This window comes from Trichosurus vulpecula, chromosome 2 (assembly GCF_011100635.1).
Source record: "Trichosurus vulpecula isolate mTriVul1 chromosome 2, mTriVul1.pri, whole genome shotgun sequence".
Lineage (NCBI taxonomy): Eukaryota > Metazoa > Chordata > Mammalia > Diprotodontia > Phalangeridae > Trichosurus > Trichosurus vulpecula.
The window spans coordinates 73228016-73244558 of NC_050574.1; the positions used below are offsets into that span (position 1 = coordinate 73228016).

General features: G+C 41.8%; 1 protein-coding gene across 1 annotated transcript in view; it reads right to left on the reverse strand.

The window, feature by feature from the left end:
- Positions 1-16543, reverse strand: part of MACF1 (microtubule actin crosslinking factor 1) — a 312647-nt gene that overhangs the window by 155750 nt on the left and 140354 nt on the right. Inside the window, exons 24-36 of the mRNA XM_036746382.1 lie at positions 16264-16390; positions 15836-16019; positions 15122-15291; positions 13105-13283; positions 9686-9824; positions 9076-9269; positions 6083-6245; positions 5859-5942; positions 4980-5087; positions 3956-4054; positions 3255-3407; positions 2654-2742; positions 916-1051 (exon numbers count right to left, since the gene is read on the reverse strand). Coding sequence (XP_036602277.1) covers positions 916-1051; positions 2654-2742; positions 3255-3407; positions 3956-4054; positions 4980-5087; positions 5859-5942; positions 6083-6245; positions 9076-9269; positions 9686-9824; positions 13105-13283; positions 15122-15291; positions 15836-16019; positions 16264-16390 — 1825 coding nt within the window. The remainder of the gene's footprint in view (positions 1-915; positions 1052-2653; positions 2743-3254; positions 3408-3955; positions 4055-4979; positions 5088-5858; positions 5943-6082; positions 6246-9075; positions 9270-9685; positions 9825-13104; positions 13284-15121; positions 15292-15835; positions 16020-16263; positions 16391-16543) is intronic.

Consider the following 16543-nt stretch of genomic DNA (forward strand, 5'->3'; position numbering starts at 1 on the left):
ACTAGTGACATTGTCATTTTAATTCTTGCTATAAAAATCTGGCATCTGGAGATCCAAGTTGAGGTGGGCTCTCTCTGAACATCAAAGCGATTAGGAAGACTAATGATTCCTTCCCTCTATTCATTTGGAAGATTACCCAGGCCAAATTTCATCATGGAGTAAGGAGAGATCTTAGCCAAATCCCAAATCCAAAGTTGTTCATTGCTTCACAACATAAGAAACAAGCAGGCAAATGCACATAAATATCCCAGAGACACATGTATATAATATGGTAAGCTTACATACACACAACAGATACCCATGAAGGACTTATGACAACCAACAAGAGCTCCAACCCCTTCACCTGGCCTGGGAAATTAACAAGTGATGGAGACGGATGAAGATGCCATGTGATGGGGTGAGCATGGATAAGGGAGGAGGGAGGTTCAGTGTCTCAGTCAGTGAAGTCAGTCCAATCGGTGATGTTTCAAGCTCCAGGTTGCCCACTCAACCCATGAAGGAACTAAGAGAACACACAGAGGGGACAGTCCTTCCAAGAGAGGGTTGAATGAAAATATTCCAAAAGAAGAACCTGGGGGTTCTCTAATTCAGCATGGCTTAAGATCAAACATGGCCCTAGAAATTAATGATGCCAATAATCACAATCAACTACAAAATGACCTACAGGAAGGAACCTAAATGGGTCCTGGGAAATTCCCTGAACTCAGTCTGGTTCTCTTGACTGACCAACACATTACTGAACTCCACACCCCCCTCCAAAAAAATGTAAGAGACATTAGATTGCTAATGTGAAGTTAAAAATTAACAGCAAACTAGCAATGAAAGGCTGAAGAATATGAGCTCAAACCATCAAAGTCTGTTGCCCACTGCACATAGATGTAACCTCCTGCTATCTGGGTAGCAACGCACAAGTACCTTTTGCTCTGTCTTTTGGGCCAGCTGGCCCTGAAGCTGCTGAAGCTGACGGGCTGAGCCATCACACAGCTCCTGGTAAGTTGTCTTCAGGGCCTCCAGCTGCTCAGAAATTTGCTCTTTCTCCTGGTCGCACAGCCTGGAAGAAAGCAAGGAGAGGCTTATGATGAAGTTACAGAAGAACCCAGGTGTGCTCTTAATAATGTCGGACTCTGCTGAAAGACTATAATCTGATGAAAATAGCCTGAAGCTTTTGGCCACAAATCAGCCCCCTGAAGGCACAATTATGCTTCTGGATTATCAGTACATAATTCTTTTCTCTCTCAGTTTTTTCAAATTCAACAGTCTAAGGACCTAGAACAAGTACAGTAGAGAAAGCAAGTGCTGGGCTTGAAGTCAGGAAGACCTGAGTTCAAATTCAACCTCATTTACTAGCTGTGTGGACCTGGATGAGTCATTTAACCTCTCACTACCACAGTTTCCTCATCTATAAAAAGGGGATAATAATAGTACCTTACTTCACAGTCATGTGGGAATCAAATGAGATATTTGTAAAGCACTGAATGCAGTGTGTGGCACATAGTAAGCAGATGCTTAACAAATGCTTGTTCCCTTTCCCTTAGACTTACCATAGTAAGTAGATGCTTAACAAATGCTTGTTCCCTTTCCCTCAGACCACAGACATTAAAAGGACATTAGATAAAAGGCCTCAGGAATCAGACTAAGATAGAATCCAATTGCCAATAGAACATTTGGGTTAACCAGTCTGCTCTCCATCTAGAGCAGGGGTTTTTACACTTTTTTGTGTTCTGGACCCCTTGGATCATCTGGTGAAGCTTATGGACCCCTTCTCAGAATCATGCTTTCAAATAAATGAAGGAAATCTTATGTTTCAATTAGAGGTTAACAAAAATAACTAACTTTTTTCCATCCAAGTTCATGCATGTGTCCTGAAACCTACTCTTGGCCCCCTTTAAGAAAACCAGATCTAGATTTTAACTTTTTTTTTTTGCAGAGTACTTATTATGTGCCTAGCACTGCATGGGACAGTAAAAAGAGCATTAAATTTGAGATCAGAAGATGTAGGTTTAAATCTGTACTCAGAAACTTACTGTGTGGCCAAGAGCAAGTCACTTAACCTCTGACTTTTAGTTTGCTCATGTGCAAAATGGGAATAGTCTCACACCTCTTACTTAAAGAATATTGGGAAGCTTCCCTTATAATGTCTAAACCCAATCAAATGCTAGAGAAATGTGAGGCTATCATTAGTTTATGGATTAACTTCCAGGTGGAGGTATCTTTTCCTCGTTTTAGGTATCCCTCTGTTCCCTAACCTTCAACACTTAGGCACCTATGGCAGCAAGTGACACGTCACTGGACAGCCACCACAGACCAGCTCTGGCCAGAGCTCAGCGACTTAGCTCTGAACTCGTTGGGATCTCCCCTTCTACATCTCCCATCCTGGCACTACCTCTTTCCACCTGACACTATGAGAACAATAATGAAACCAACATTGCCTCTGGGAAGAACAAAACAATCCCCGACCCGCCATCATACCAGTGACTTCCCGATCCTCCCTTGGCCATCATTTTCTTGTACAGATTGTCTTCCCCATTTGAGTGTTAGGCCCTTGAAGGCAGGGACTGTCTCACTTTCATATTTGTATCCCTAGTGCTTAGGACAGCACCTGTCACATGCTTAATAAACATTAAACACTTATACACGCTTCATTCATACTCACTTGTGGCCATGTTTGGCTAAGAAGATTTGTGAAGTTTTGATGGCCTCAGAGACTTGTTCCTTTTTGGTTGCCAGCTCTTCAGTCAGAACCTACATGAATGGAAAATTAAGTCTTGTGACCCAAGGATCTTGAAGAATCTAGAAGGAACTGCAATGACCCTAAAACATAAAGACACTATACATAAAGGGCTGTACTTAGCCTAGTGGTGTAGATTACTGATTGTATCACCTCCAAGTTATACTTAACTCACCTTGGGTCTGGGCCGGTGGGGGTGTGTCTATAGTATTATGATCAAACATCGCAATGAAGATGGAGCATCGATAATAAAGTAGCATAACAAAAAGAATGCTAGACTTGGAGTTAAAAAATTTGGGTTTCAACTACTGGCTCTGCCACTTGCTAGACCCTGGGCAAATCAAACCTCCTCCTCACTGGCCTTCAGTTTCTTCCTCTGTAAAGTGAGGGCATCTGATGAAGTGATCTATCAGATCATGTCTAACTCTAACAACCTGTGATTCTGAGTCTGAAATGTGTGAATTGTTATTTATCAAAATAAACACAATCTGTTACTTTAGAGCAGGGAGATGACAGAATCACCAACCTGTTGTTCTAAAATGGATTTTTCAATGTCTATCAATTCTTTGCCCTGGGATGAAGTGGCTTTTCCTTGTGGGCTCCTTGCTAAGGCAGACACCCAGACTAGAAGATCTTTCACCTTCTCCACATGTTCTTGCTTTTCCTCTTCCACCACTTTCTAGAATGGAAAAATGAGCAACAGAGTTGACGTCAATGCTGTTGTTACACTGTTTTGACCCCAGACTTATTATAGCAAAACTAATTCAACTAGTGAATCAGTGGCCACCTGAGAAGCCCCATGCCCCAATCAAATCAGTTAATACTCAGAAACTATTTGGTGAAAGTTTACAGTATACACTCAGCTGTTTAACAGGGTTTGGGAACAGGAGACGATTTAGAGGACAGGAGTTGGCAACAAACCATTTATTTGGGATAGCACATTTTGCAAAGCACAGTGCCTACCACATAATAGCACTCCATAAATTATCTGTTGATTTGATAAAAGTCCCACAAAAACAACATTGTGTCCATTTTCACAATGATTTCAAATGTACAAGTGGAGAAATGGAGATAAGGAGAAGTTAAAAAGAAGCATCTAGATTCAATGGCAGTCCTAGAACAAGATATTGTGACTCTCGAGCTTTTACAGGGAGACTACATACTCTCCCCCTAAAAATATGGTTTTTAATTGTCCTTTCAAGGGAAAGCAGGTCAGACTGTACTCACCTCCTCCTCTTCTAGACGCCGAAGTGCATCGCTGATATATTTCACATGCTGGGTTGTTAAGGTCACCAGGGCTGTGTACCGAGTCCTCAAGTCCATGAACTATATTTTAAACAATAATTTGTGTAGATCTTGGACCAGAAATTTAAAATATACTTATAGCAAGTAAGTGTATTCCTGCTTCCTCCCAAGAGTAGGGAAATTTTCAGTAGGAATAGCTCTGTGACCTGTACTATCTATACCTAAAAGGGCATGATTTCTAACCAACTGAGAAAGCAGAGGTCTTCCATTGGTGAGGTCATTTCCTTTCATCTCAGTTCCAGTGAAAGAGTCCTTTTACCATTATGCATTCTTTAGTCTATTCTAGTCTGAATAACTTCTCTAACTTCTGTTTACTGTTTTGCTTGGATAAATGAGTTTACTTCCTAACCATCATGGCCTTTTATGAGAAAAGACTAAGCTGCTGAGTATAAGCCATGGGCTACCCTACCCCTTGAGAGGAAGCAGGCAAACAGCTCTTCATTTGGCACCCACACTCATGCCCCTACATCAGAGATATCTGAGGGGAGGCAGACAGGTATCATTCTAGTCCAATACCTCTCATAAAGACTAGAGGAGAGCCTACCCAAACTTTGTGGTTCTGGATGCTGCCTGCCCCTGCTCCCAGCAAGGCTGTGGATGGTACCAGAACAATCCTTTTCCTGGCCTCCTCAAAGGTGGGCCACATCCCAGAACATATAACTATGCCACACTCAAGTCATGTTCCCCACCCCACCCCTCACCTACCCCAAGTGAGCTCCACATACGTGTATTTTATATATGTTGGCACCAAACTGGTGAAGGGTCAGTTTTCATATTCAACAGAAAAAGTTTGGGGGGTAGGTAGGTCCTACAGTAAGCAGTGAAGCACAGATGAATCCAACTCTCCCATCGGATGGATAATTTCTTTCCCTCCTGACTCTACCCTTTGGAGTGGTGGGGACATTTCAGAGATGAAAAGGGAAAACTCAAGCCCATCACTTCTCACCTCCTGTGTGATTGCATCAGATGAGGAAAGCATGCGCCGGCGCTTCCCAGGGGATTTCTGCTGAGATTCCACAAAAGCTCGGTATGTCATTAGTTGTAATTCATAGTCCTAGAAGGAAGAGGGGCAAGGAAGAAAGTACAGAGATTCATTCCTTGTACCTAAGACTTTAATAACTCCATAACAAAAAACTCACTTCTTCCATGGAGCATTCTAAAATTATGCCAGCTCCTTCTGCCCCAAGAGTCTGATTAAAAACTCCAAAAAAACTAACACACTTTGAGGCTGCATGAAGAAATAGCTTATCTAGTGGGAGGAGACCATCTCTCTCTCCTATAACCTGATCAGATATTGTCCAGAGTGCCATGCTTAGGTCTAGACCCTGAGGAGCTAGAGTGTGTATAGGGGAAGGGAATGAGTATGGAGAGGAGATATGAAACTACATGATATGACAGGTGAAGTAAACTAAAGAGAAACCTTGTGATGAGACACGACAGTTATTTTCAAGTATGATCTGCCAATGGGCAAAAATTAGAGAGAGGCAAATTTTGGAAGGATGATATAAGAAAGAACTTCTCCAAAAGAAGTTGTCCAAAAATGGACTGCCTTAGTAAGTAGTGAGTCCACAATTACTGAAGAGTATGAAGTAGAAACTGTAGGACCACTTCTTTTGGATACAGCAGAAGAATTTACCTATTTGAGATAGGGGTTAGACTAGATGATGTTTGAGGTCCCTTCCAAAAGGGAAATCCCATGAAATCAAAAGGAGATAGGACCTCTCTCAAGAAGAACTTTTTTTTATCATTTGCTAATGAATGGGACCCATGGGTAACAATGTCAGGCCTTAGATTTTTTAGTTCCAGATAAGGAATGCATAGTTACCTTCACACTGGCAGAGTACTGCTGGGAAAACTTCTGACACTGGTCTAGTTTTGCCTGATTCCTCTCAATTTCTGCAACCAAAGCCTATAACAAAATTTCACAATTTAGTTGACAAATTATTACTAAGAAGTTGTTCCCAACAGCTTTCCCCATATTTCTTCTCTGTCCTGGAAAAATGCAACAAATCAATTTAGTCAGAAAAGAGAAAGAAGTGCTATACTCACGGTCTGCTGGCTGAGCTGCTCTGATAGCACTCGGCTATCCTCTGCCTGACCTGGCTTCATCACCTCTTGCTGAGCAGTGGTCTCCTCGATCCACTGGATGAGTGCTCCATGGCAGGCCCGGTAATCCCCTAGCACTTCTTGGATGCTCTCTAGTTCAGATTGTCTGTAAGCAAAAAGAAATTAGTAATCATCACATATTTTGGGGCTATTTCCCTCTCTGGCTCAGGCCATTCATAGGGAGGTCCATGGAGATCTCAGATGCAAGGGTGAGGACAATGGACTATTTCATTTGATGGTAGGATGTGGAACTAGAGCTGGGAACCTTAGAAATCCTATAATTCAATGTCCTCACTTTATAGATGAGGACATTGACAGCCACAAAAAAGAAATGATTTGTCTAAGGTGATATAGCTAGTTCAAACATCAGAACCAGGATTTGAATCCAGGTACTCTGACTTAAAATCCAAAGGCTTGAATATTTTGTATTTTCCAGGGCCAAGGAAGCAGAAATAGCTGCCACCTCTTCAAGTGACTGCTTCCTTTGAGATATTAAAAATAGCAGCAGCAGACAGATAAGCCCTTGAAACTACATCATAGGCCTGGTAGTCAACCACAAACCTGGTGAATTCTATACTTCGTGTGAGATTACCTCCTAGTGTCAGCAGCAGCTGTTATTTTCATCTATACTCCTAAATCCTGATCTATAAGTTGGGATCAGGACTCACAATATTGCAGAAGGCAAAGGAACAATAGTGTCTCTCTGTGTTAGCCTAACAGATCATACCTATTCGGTAATGTCGCTTCTAGAACAATAAGAGCACCAGTGGAAAGAGGCCCTAAACCAACAAGGCCCTGATCTATGGAAGTATCAAAGTAAGTACCACAGGAACTCACTCCACCTAGCCCATGGAGAAGGTCCAATCCTTGGGAATTACTTCTGCTTCAGATACTGACCTATGCATACATATACAACCTGGCCTCGATAGAGTAGTCAATCCTTCTGATCCAAACCTAGCCCAAAGCTGCTAAATCCAAGCTGTCTTTTCTCAATCCTCATTCTCCTTGACCTCTCTGTAGCCTTTGACACCATTAAGCACTCTTTCCTCCTTGGAACTCTTTTCTCTCTAGGTTTTCAGGACTTAATTCTCTCCTGATTCTCCTCCTACTATCTTTCTGCTCCTTTCTCTTTTGCTAGACTGTCCTCCAGAGCATGCCCTCTAACCATGGATGTCCCTCTGGGTTCTTTCCTGGGCCTTCTTCTCTTTTCCCTCTTCACTTGCTGATCTCATCAGCTCCTATAATTACCATCTCTATGATGATGATTATCAAATCTACCTATCCAGCTGTAATCTCTCTGCTGACCTCCAATCTTGCATCTCCAACTATCCTTTCAGATATCTCACACTGTATGTCCATAGACATACAGTAGAAATCTTAAACTATACATGCCCAAAACTGAACTCATTATCTTTCCCCCTAAATCCCACCTTCTCTATTACTGTAGTGGGCAACCCCATCCTCCCAGTCCCTCTGGCTCGCAGCCTAGGTGTCACCATGGACACCTCACTCTTATTCCCCCATATCCAAGCTGTTTCCAAGGCCTGTTGATTTCGCCTTTGCAATATCTCTCAAATATGCCCCCTTTCTCCTCTCTGGCAGACACCATGTCCTTTCAATCAAGTAACACTAGAACCCTTGCTGTTTCATGAACAAGATACTTAATCTCTTGGTTCTGGACATTTGCTCTGGCTGGCTCCATGCCTGGAGTGATCTCGCACCTCATCTCTGCCTCTGGCCTCCCTGGCTTTCTTTAAGTTCCAACTAAAATCCAAGTTTTAGTTGGAACTTAAAGAAAGCCAGGGAGGCCAGAGGCAGAGATGAGGTGCGAGATACGGGAAATCTCTTGTACGGGAAATCTCTTCCAACTCTTCTTAATTTTGGTGGCTTCCCTCTGTTAATTATATCCTATTAATCCTGTATATAGCTTGTATGTATATATTTGTTGTCTCCCCCATTCGATTGTGAGTTTTTCGAGGGTAAGGACTATTCTGAGCCTCTTTCTGTATCCCTAGCACTTAGCACAAGGCCTAGCACATTGTATGTGTTTAATAAATGCTTACTGATTGACTGTCACCCAAAAGAAGGACTGAAAGTAACATGAAGAAGTGAAACTAAACATCGGGAATGGAATCTTGGATTGGCACACTTATTTGTCAAAAGAGAATAATGTATACTCTAGAATTTTTGAAAAACATAAATTCTGAACCCTCCATTGGTGTAAAGTCCTATATCAATAGCCCATTATCAAGGTACAGACATGGGCCTGGTTTCTTAGGGACTCTGCCAGCAGAGCATCAACTCTGGAAGTGCCTAACAACCACCAGGACTGGTAACAGATTGCCTGGTGTCTGCTAGCTTAGTTCAGAGAGGCATAGAAACCAGGGAGGCTTCAGGGTGATGTTTTTCCCCCCTACCTAATTTCTTGAAGAACATCTGCTAAACTGCAGAGGGCTTGCAATCAGCTAGTGGAAAAAATGCCAGATTTTATAGGTACTGAAGTCAGCACAAACTAGGAAAAAGAATCTCTGAAAAGAGGTTCATGTTTTTATTTTAAGGTGATACAATAATTCTAGCCTTAAGAAAATGTTATGGGTTAGAAAACTCTAGTCAGTAAGTTTTAATAGGCCCAGCCTACATGTTTATTCCCTACCAACAGCAAGGTAACCAGCATAGAGGTGAAGAGGCATCTGGTCTAGAGAAGGCTGCTGACCATTGGGAAAGGCATTTCTAGGGATCCTCACTGTGAAATGCATATTTCTTGTTGGTATAGTAGTGCTAGCTCGTTTCCATTCCTTTTCCAAAATCTTCATTACCCCAATTCTCCCAGCCTCCCCCTGCTCCCCCTTCCAGACAGGGTCAGAACTTCCTGGCAGTTATCCCACTCACACTCTCAACGTTGTGCAGCAGGGGAGATGGGAGCCCCTCCTACTCACCGGCTCTCTATCTGGGCACCAACTCTGTGCCAGCGCTCCTGCAGCTGGGCCCCCCTCTCTTGGCACCGCTCCAGGTCCAGGCTACACTCAGGCGTGAGGCGGCACAGCTGCTCTGCCACCATTTTGGCTTTGGCAATTTCTTCATCCAGCACCAAGAAAACCGAGTTCTTGTCCTTTACATCACTGAGCCATTGCTACAAAAATATATAGATGATTAGTCATGGCATGGCGGCCTCAACGTTCTTCCCAAGAGGTGAAATACAGATTGCGTAGGACCAAGGAAACCATGGAAAAAGACACAGACTTGGCTGAGAGCTGGCCACAGATTGTATTCACAGTTCAGGAGCCCATGCCCTTCTGAAGGATCACTGGGCAACAAAACAGCCACATGAATATGCCTTGTCAGAAATAATGAAAACAAAGATCCAATGACAGTTTTATGGGTTGGGGCAGGGGCATTGCAAGAATATCAGGGTCTCAGAAGGCCATATCTTTCCAGCTACAGACACTGAAATCTCCCTCTCTTTGGAGCCATCACTGTCATTACGGTTTGACAATGTTAATGAAGCCACACCATGGATGTGCAAGGTGAAGAGTCATCATGACTAACCTCTAAAGCAGCCCTGTGAGACTGCAGAGCTGAGAGATCTGCTGGCACAGCTTCTTCCTGACTCAGCTTGATTTCATATCCTTTGACTAAAAGCTCGGCTCCTTGGATACTCCGGACTATAACATCAACTGTCTTCAGTCTGCCAGGGATAGATGAGAAAAGAGCACTGTGAGTTCTAAAAAGCACACACAATAAATACACAGAGAGGGGTAATAACAACAACTGACATTCTTTAGAGGCGATAAGATGTCACGGAGAGACAGACGGCGTCGGAGCCAAGATGACCTACTTGCCTCGGATACACACCAAACTTCTCAGTGCTCTGAGCAACTCCCTGAGACCAGAAGTGGCAGAGAAAGGATGAACCCACATTGATAGAGGGAGTTTCCTCATCCAAGAGTTCCCCATGTCAATGAAATCACCCATTCTAATGACCCCCATCCTCTGAAAACAAGGACTCTACAACTTCCCTTAGTAGACCACTGCACTTTTACCAATCCTATAGTAAAACAAAACAAAACATGGGATTTTCTAATTTTTAAAAGCTAGGAGGAATAGAAATACTAGAAATAATCTAGTCCCAACTCTTTATTTTACAGATTGAGGAAACTGAGACTCTGACAAGGAAGACAATTTGAGAAAGTTTCTTCATTTGAGGATTCTCTCCGCCAATAAGAACACAGGCTCAGTCTCAATGACTACCTATATTTACATCCTGCTTTTAAAGTGTACAAGACACTTTTCCCACAGCTATAACAACACTATGAGGAAAACTGTCTTGGTATTCTGTGTGCCTTACAGATGAAGACAACGAGGTCCATAAAGGTTTAGCCGCTACCTGTAGTCCCAGAGCCAGTCTTCCCCCTGAGGTCACTGAACTCTAGATGTTCCACTACCTCCCAGGGCCGAGTTGTAAAGAAGCTCCTCGCAGCAATATCTCAGTAAGAACTACCTTTGCTACAAAGACACCGTGATTTCAAAGAAATCAGACAAGCAGTGACGCATGTGTGCATCCACTTTAAACACATGTTACAGTTATGAATGGCTGTGTGAAGTACATTCTCTTGACTGATATCTATGTTTGGTATCATAGCTGAACCAAGGTAAAGATAGCCACATTCACTCAAAAACAGATCATATTACCTATTTACTAAGCAAAGAAGAGCTGCAGTAAAGCATGCTACTTCTGTCACAAAACTGACCCTGCATCCAAGAACCTAGGACACGCAGCAACACCGGAATATTATACACCGGATATAACCAGAATATTAACCAAGCAGGAAATTTTCAGATGCAGTTTGGAGTTAACTGCACTGGCTAAAGAACGAATATGTATGTTTATACACTGAATAGAGCACAAGATAATACATTCTTTGCCTTAATCTTAAGTCATTGATAAAAATGATGAATGGAACTCTTGGGTCCCCATCAGTGGTGTTGGGGAAAGAGCACTGTGTCTGGAATCAGAGGACGTGGGTGCTTAATACCCATGTGACCTTGGGTAAGTACATTCACCTTTCTAGAACTTGGTTTTCTGATTTACAAAATATGGGGTTGGATTTGTAAGGTCCCTTCTGGCTCTAAATCCCTAATACTATTATCTAAATACATCAATCATTATAAGGAATACTTGGAAAAAAAAAAAGGGAAAAGCCTTTAAGAAATAATTCAGAAGATGGTTAACATGGAAATGTTTTGCACATGTATAGTCTATATCAAATTGCTTTCCTTCTCAGGGAAGAGGGATGGGAGGGAGAGAAGGAGAGAGTTTGGAACTCAAAATTTTCAAAAACAAATGTTAGAAATTGTTTTACATGTAATTAGTAAAAATTAAAATATTAAACAAAAGGGGCAGCTAGGTGGCGCAGTGAGTAGAGCACCAGCCTTGGAGTCAGGAGCACCTGAGTTCAAATCCAGCCTCAGACACTTGACACATTTACAGCTGTGTGACCTTGGGCAAGTCACTAACCCCAATTGCCCTGCCTAAAAAAAAAAAAAAATATTAAACAAAAAAGAAATAATGCAGAACACGGCTAATATGGAAATATGTTTCTTCGACTTCACATGTATAATCTATATAAAACTTGTCTTCTCAAGTGGGGGGGAGGGACAGGAGGAAGGGAGAGAATTTGGAACTCAAGATTTTTTAAATGATGTTAAAAAAATATATCTATATAATAAAAAGAAATAATACAGAGAAAAAAAGCCACCCAGAAATAAGTGAACAAGTTATATACTAACTTCAACTATATAAAAAGAAAAAAGGAAAGAGAATGGATAAAGACCTTGAGGAAGACTTAGAGGCAGTGAAACGTGAGTGGTTATGACATTTTATGTCATGAATCACACTTGTTTAATTGAAAGTGACTGTAAAGCAAGTTTGATTATATTGATGTTCAGTATCACTTGTAATATAATTTAAAACAATAAATGTTAAGCTGTCCACAGAACTAAGTCAGAAACCAAGAGAGATCAAATATTGCCAACTGGGTAAACATTCAGGCTTAACCAGTCATGGAAAGGAAGAGTACAGAAGTTCCATGACACCTAAATTAGGTAAGTAATCCCAAGAATAAGAAGGGGGGCAAGGGACACAATAACTCCAAGCCTCAACAATGATGACTGTCTCAAACAGATCACCCAGACCTCTATGGTCCATGATGACTAAGTCCTTCCTATATGCCACACACAGACCTGAGGAGACACAAAATGATGTAGTGGAAAGAATGCTGAAGCCAGAGTCAGAAAACTTGGGTTGTAGTTCCTGGCCCTGCCAGGCTCTGCCTATGGTGCAGGCCATAGGGCCTTAGTAAGGATCACTTCAACTTGCTTCCCTTATCTATAAAATAGAGCTACAACATACTGCTTGTTTCCTTACCTCACAGGGTAGTTGTGGAGAGAGCACTTTATAAGATGTATGTATAGTGGAAAACCCAGCACTTACAGGAGAAAAGAATGTGAGTCTAGAAGATCAGTGAATACAATGATGGGTTTAAGGGCTGTTCTCCTACACAAGGAGCTGAGGGTTCAATGAGATGGAAACAGCTTTTGGAGCTCAGTGCTATATTTAAAACTTTGTCACCTTCTATTTTGTTGCTAACAAAAGGGAAGACATCACACAGTGATTCTACCAAATCTTTTAAAGAAACATAATGAAACAATCCTCAAGAGCTTTTCCCCACACCTCTCTAATTCAGCCAGCAACTTGCCTTAGACTTCCCCTTCCTTGGGATGCTGTGAACTAAACACTGCTTGGAGTTGTTCTTTACCTGAAGCTAAGATCACCAAACCTCTGTACATCCCCAGATCTTCCTGGATTTCTCCTAACCGATTCAAAGACAGGACAGTGCATAAGGACCCTCTGCTTCTGATCCCACTCCAAACTGCTGCCCCCAGAACCAAAGTCCCAGCTCACTCACTTATCCAAGTAGACAGAGGAAAGACCATACACATGGGTCATCTTTTCCACCAGCAGGTTGAGCTCTGAATGAAGGGTTGGAACACTGGACCCTGACGGAGATTGCTGGAGGAAGGTTTTACATCTTGTAGAAATGTTGTCAAAATCAGACCTCAGTTGCTGCAGATCTTCCTGGGTATGCTATCAGAAATCAGAGATAAAAATAGAGGAAAAAAACTAATGAATAATAGGAAAAAACAACAAGTGGGGATTAACAGATTTAATTCTCCCCACCTACCTTTTTATTGCTCCTTAAGGAAAGATATGAATTAACTTTTTAATGCAGAGTTTAGATTTAGCTTGGACAATAAGACTCTGGGTGAAACTACAAAAATAGACTTTCAGAAAATCATAGGCTCACCATGGTGAAGTGTTTCAGATATTAACCACATTGTATGGGTTTCTCACTCTTCATCAAGCATTAATGGATAATGAGAGAAGCAGAGGAATGACACTCCCCTTGATCTATTACAACTTTTCCATCCATTCAGGCCCAGCTTAAATCTCTCCTTTCTTGACCAAGTAAAGCACTTATAAGCTTATCACCTGAAATTTCATCATCATGCAGACTGATTCAGCTTCAGTACTCACACCTCAACACCCTTAGTTGCCTCTCCTCTCTGAATGGAGGGCAGAAGAGCAGAGCAACAAACTCCTTACAAAGCCTCTCTTTACAGAGGGCTCAGAATTTGCCAGCCAACTCTTCATTTCACATTACTTGCTGCGCTTGGTTTCAACTCCACAAAAATCATGCCCCATGGATAGGTACCCTCTGGCACACCACGCACCCCTTTTAACTTCCTTTTGTGCACTGTCCTTATCCATTAGATTGTAAGCTCTTTGAGGGCAGGAACTTTCTTTTTCTTATTTGTATCCCTGGAGCTTAGCACAGTGCCTGGCATATAGTAGGAGCTTAATATATGTTTACTGACTATTGAATATAATAACACAAGGCCTTGTGGTAGCTGGTGCTCAGTAAACATATGTTGATTTGATTCAAATCTGGAGTCACCAAATTTTTGTATTTTACATGACTGAAATTAAACACATCAAAGAAAATTGTGTTATTTTGTTTTGTGTATATGTGTGTGAATAGCAGGAGGTGCTATCCGGATGTGTGATTTCATTGGTGAAAGAAATTCCTTTTGCCAATGAAGACTGTCAACTGTAATTTAGATTCTTAGAGAATACCCTGGGGCATTGAAAGGTTAAGGGATTTTTCCAGGTCGACAAATTCAGGATCTGTCAGAGGTGGAAGGTAACCTCAGATCAACCTGACTCCAAGGCTTCCCAAGAAATTCTCTACGCCCGTTACCATACTGACATGCCACATACATGTCACTGCCATGGCCCTAACTGAGTAGTCTTGCTAAAAAGCAGAGAAATTAATTATGGTCAAACTTGGAACCAGGGCACAACATTTTTAAACATGTACTCCTTTAGCAGTTCTAGTTACTAAGGATGATTAGTTAAAATGGGAAGTTATCGGATGAGTTTGCATTGTTAATGACCTTTAGCTAGGTGCCACTATAAATAATAAATTCTCTCTCCTTCAGCTGCATTTGTCTTACTTTTTGTATTTATTTCTACCTCATCAATACAAAGTTGATTTGCCAGCCTAGTTATTATTGCTTGCCCAGGGTACCAAACCGTCTAGTTACAGCTCTGCAAATAAGTAGCCAAAATGGGCCAGCCTCGAACAATTTACAAAAAATTTGTATTTTTTCCTGAAGGGAGAGGGAATCATTTAGAAATAAGATGATGGAAGTCAGCATTCTATATTACTCCAGCAGCAGAAGTCAACTCTTTAAGTAATTTGGCATTTTCAAGACTGGCTACAGGAGACTTGAGTTCCCTTTGGAAACTCTTCAAGACATACACTTTGACTGCCAAAATGCTGCAGCTTCCCACAACCTTCAATTCACCCATCTACTAACTAGCCCAACATAAGCAGCTCTCAGCCCACTCTTAGGGCTGACCTCCTGCTCTGCGATGCGTAAAGCGTTGTCTTGCCGAGCATCCTCATCAGTCCTGGAGCCAGGTGAGGACTGGATGCGCCTGATTAGCCTCTGCTCACACTCCTCCAGACGGAGTCGGATGTTTGTCAGTTCTGAGATGTACATCCTAGCGACTGTCTCATCCTTATCTTCTGTAGAGACATAAACAGAAGTTGATCAGAGGGCACCCTAGAGAACAACCAAAGCCTACATACCCCCAGCATAAGATAAGATTTCTTAAAAATGACAGACAAGAGACTCAGGATTCAATCTAGCATTCTTCTAGAAAGAAAGACTTCGCTGGGACACAAAGAGCTAAAATCTGGTCCTAAATTCTATGTACACTGAACAGTGTAAAACAGGGATACAATTACTTAACCTTTCCTCCCAGGGCTGTTGTGAAAAGCCTTTTGCAATCTGTAAAGTTCTATATTGTGTGTGTGTGTGTGTGTGTCCTATTATTATGATGATCTATTACCCAGGCTGGGGGAAGAAAGTGCTTCATAAACTACAGAGCACCATGTAAAGGAGTGCTTCCAAAATGTGATTTGCAAATTTCATGTATATATGGCCTTCCCCAACCTGTATGTATCTTAAATGTTAAGAAGACACGATTTTATAGTGAGAAAAAAGGAACTATGTTTAGAGAGTCCTGTCAGGTAGTCCCTCTCTTAAGATCACCCTTCCCACACCCACCATTCTCCAAGGACTCAGCCAGTTGATGGTATTGTGCTTTACAAGAATCCACCTCCTCCTCTAGGCGTAGACGGTCAGCCACTGAGAAGAGTGAGGAATCCCTGCTATCTTGTAGGAAATCTTCATAGTGGGTCTGGAGGTTCTCCATGACCTGATGGCACTCACCAGGGACCAAGGATCGAAGCTAGGAAGTATGAGAAATCATTTCAAAGACTCCAGTCAATCCATGTTATATTTCACCACCATACCTGCTGTTTTCCCTAACCAAATAAACTGGTGTTTCCATTTACTAATACTAAATTTTCACAAGAATATTCCTGACTCCCCGATCTTCCAGTCAACTGGATAGGCTTCCCACTGGAACCAAAAGAAATTCTCCTGACAAAGCCAACCCAAAAAGATATGGAGAGAGGCATCTATCAAATTACCTTCTCCAGGTTCCAGCTCCGTACAAGATCAATGTCCTTCCGCAGATAGTGCCAAGAAATAAGACTTTTGGTGTTCACATGCAGCTGATGCCAAAGGGTCATCACCTTCTGATATGATTGCTCCACTCTGGAATAACACAAAGATATATTACTATATAGTAAAGAAGATGCTTACAATGTGTTTACAAGGGTACACCTTGTAACATAACCTCTTTGTATACTAGGGGACTCTAACACTAATAGATGTTTGAGAAAATCAGTTTCAGAGAAGGTTCAGATC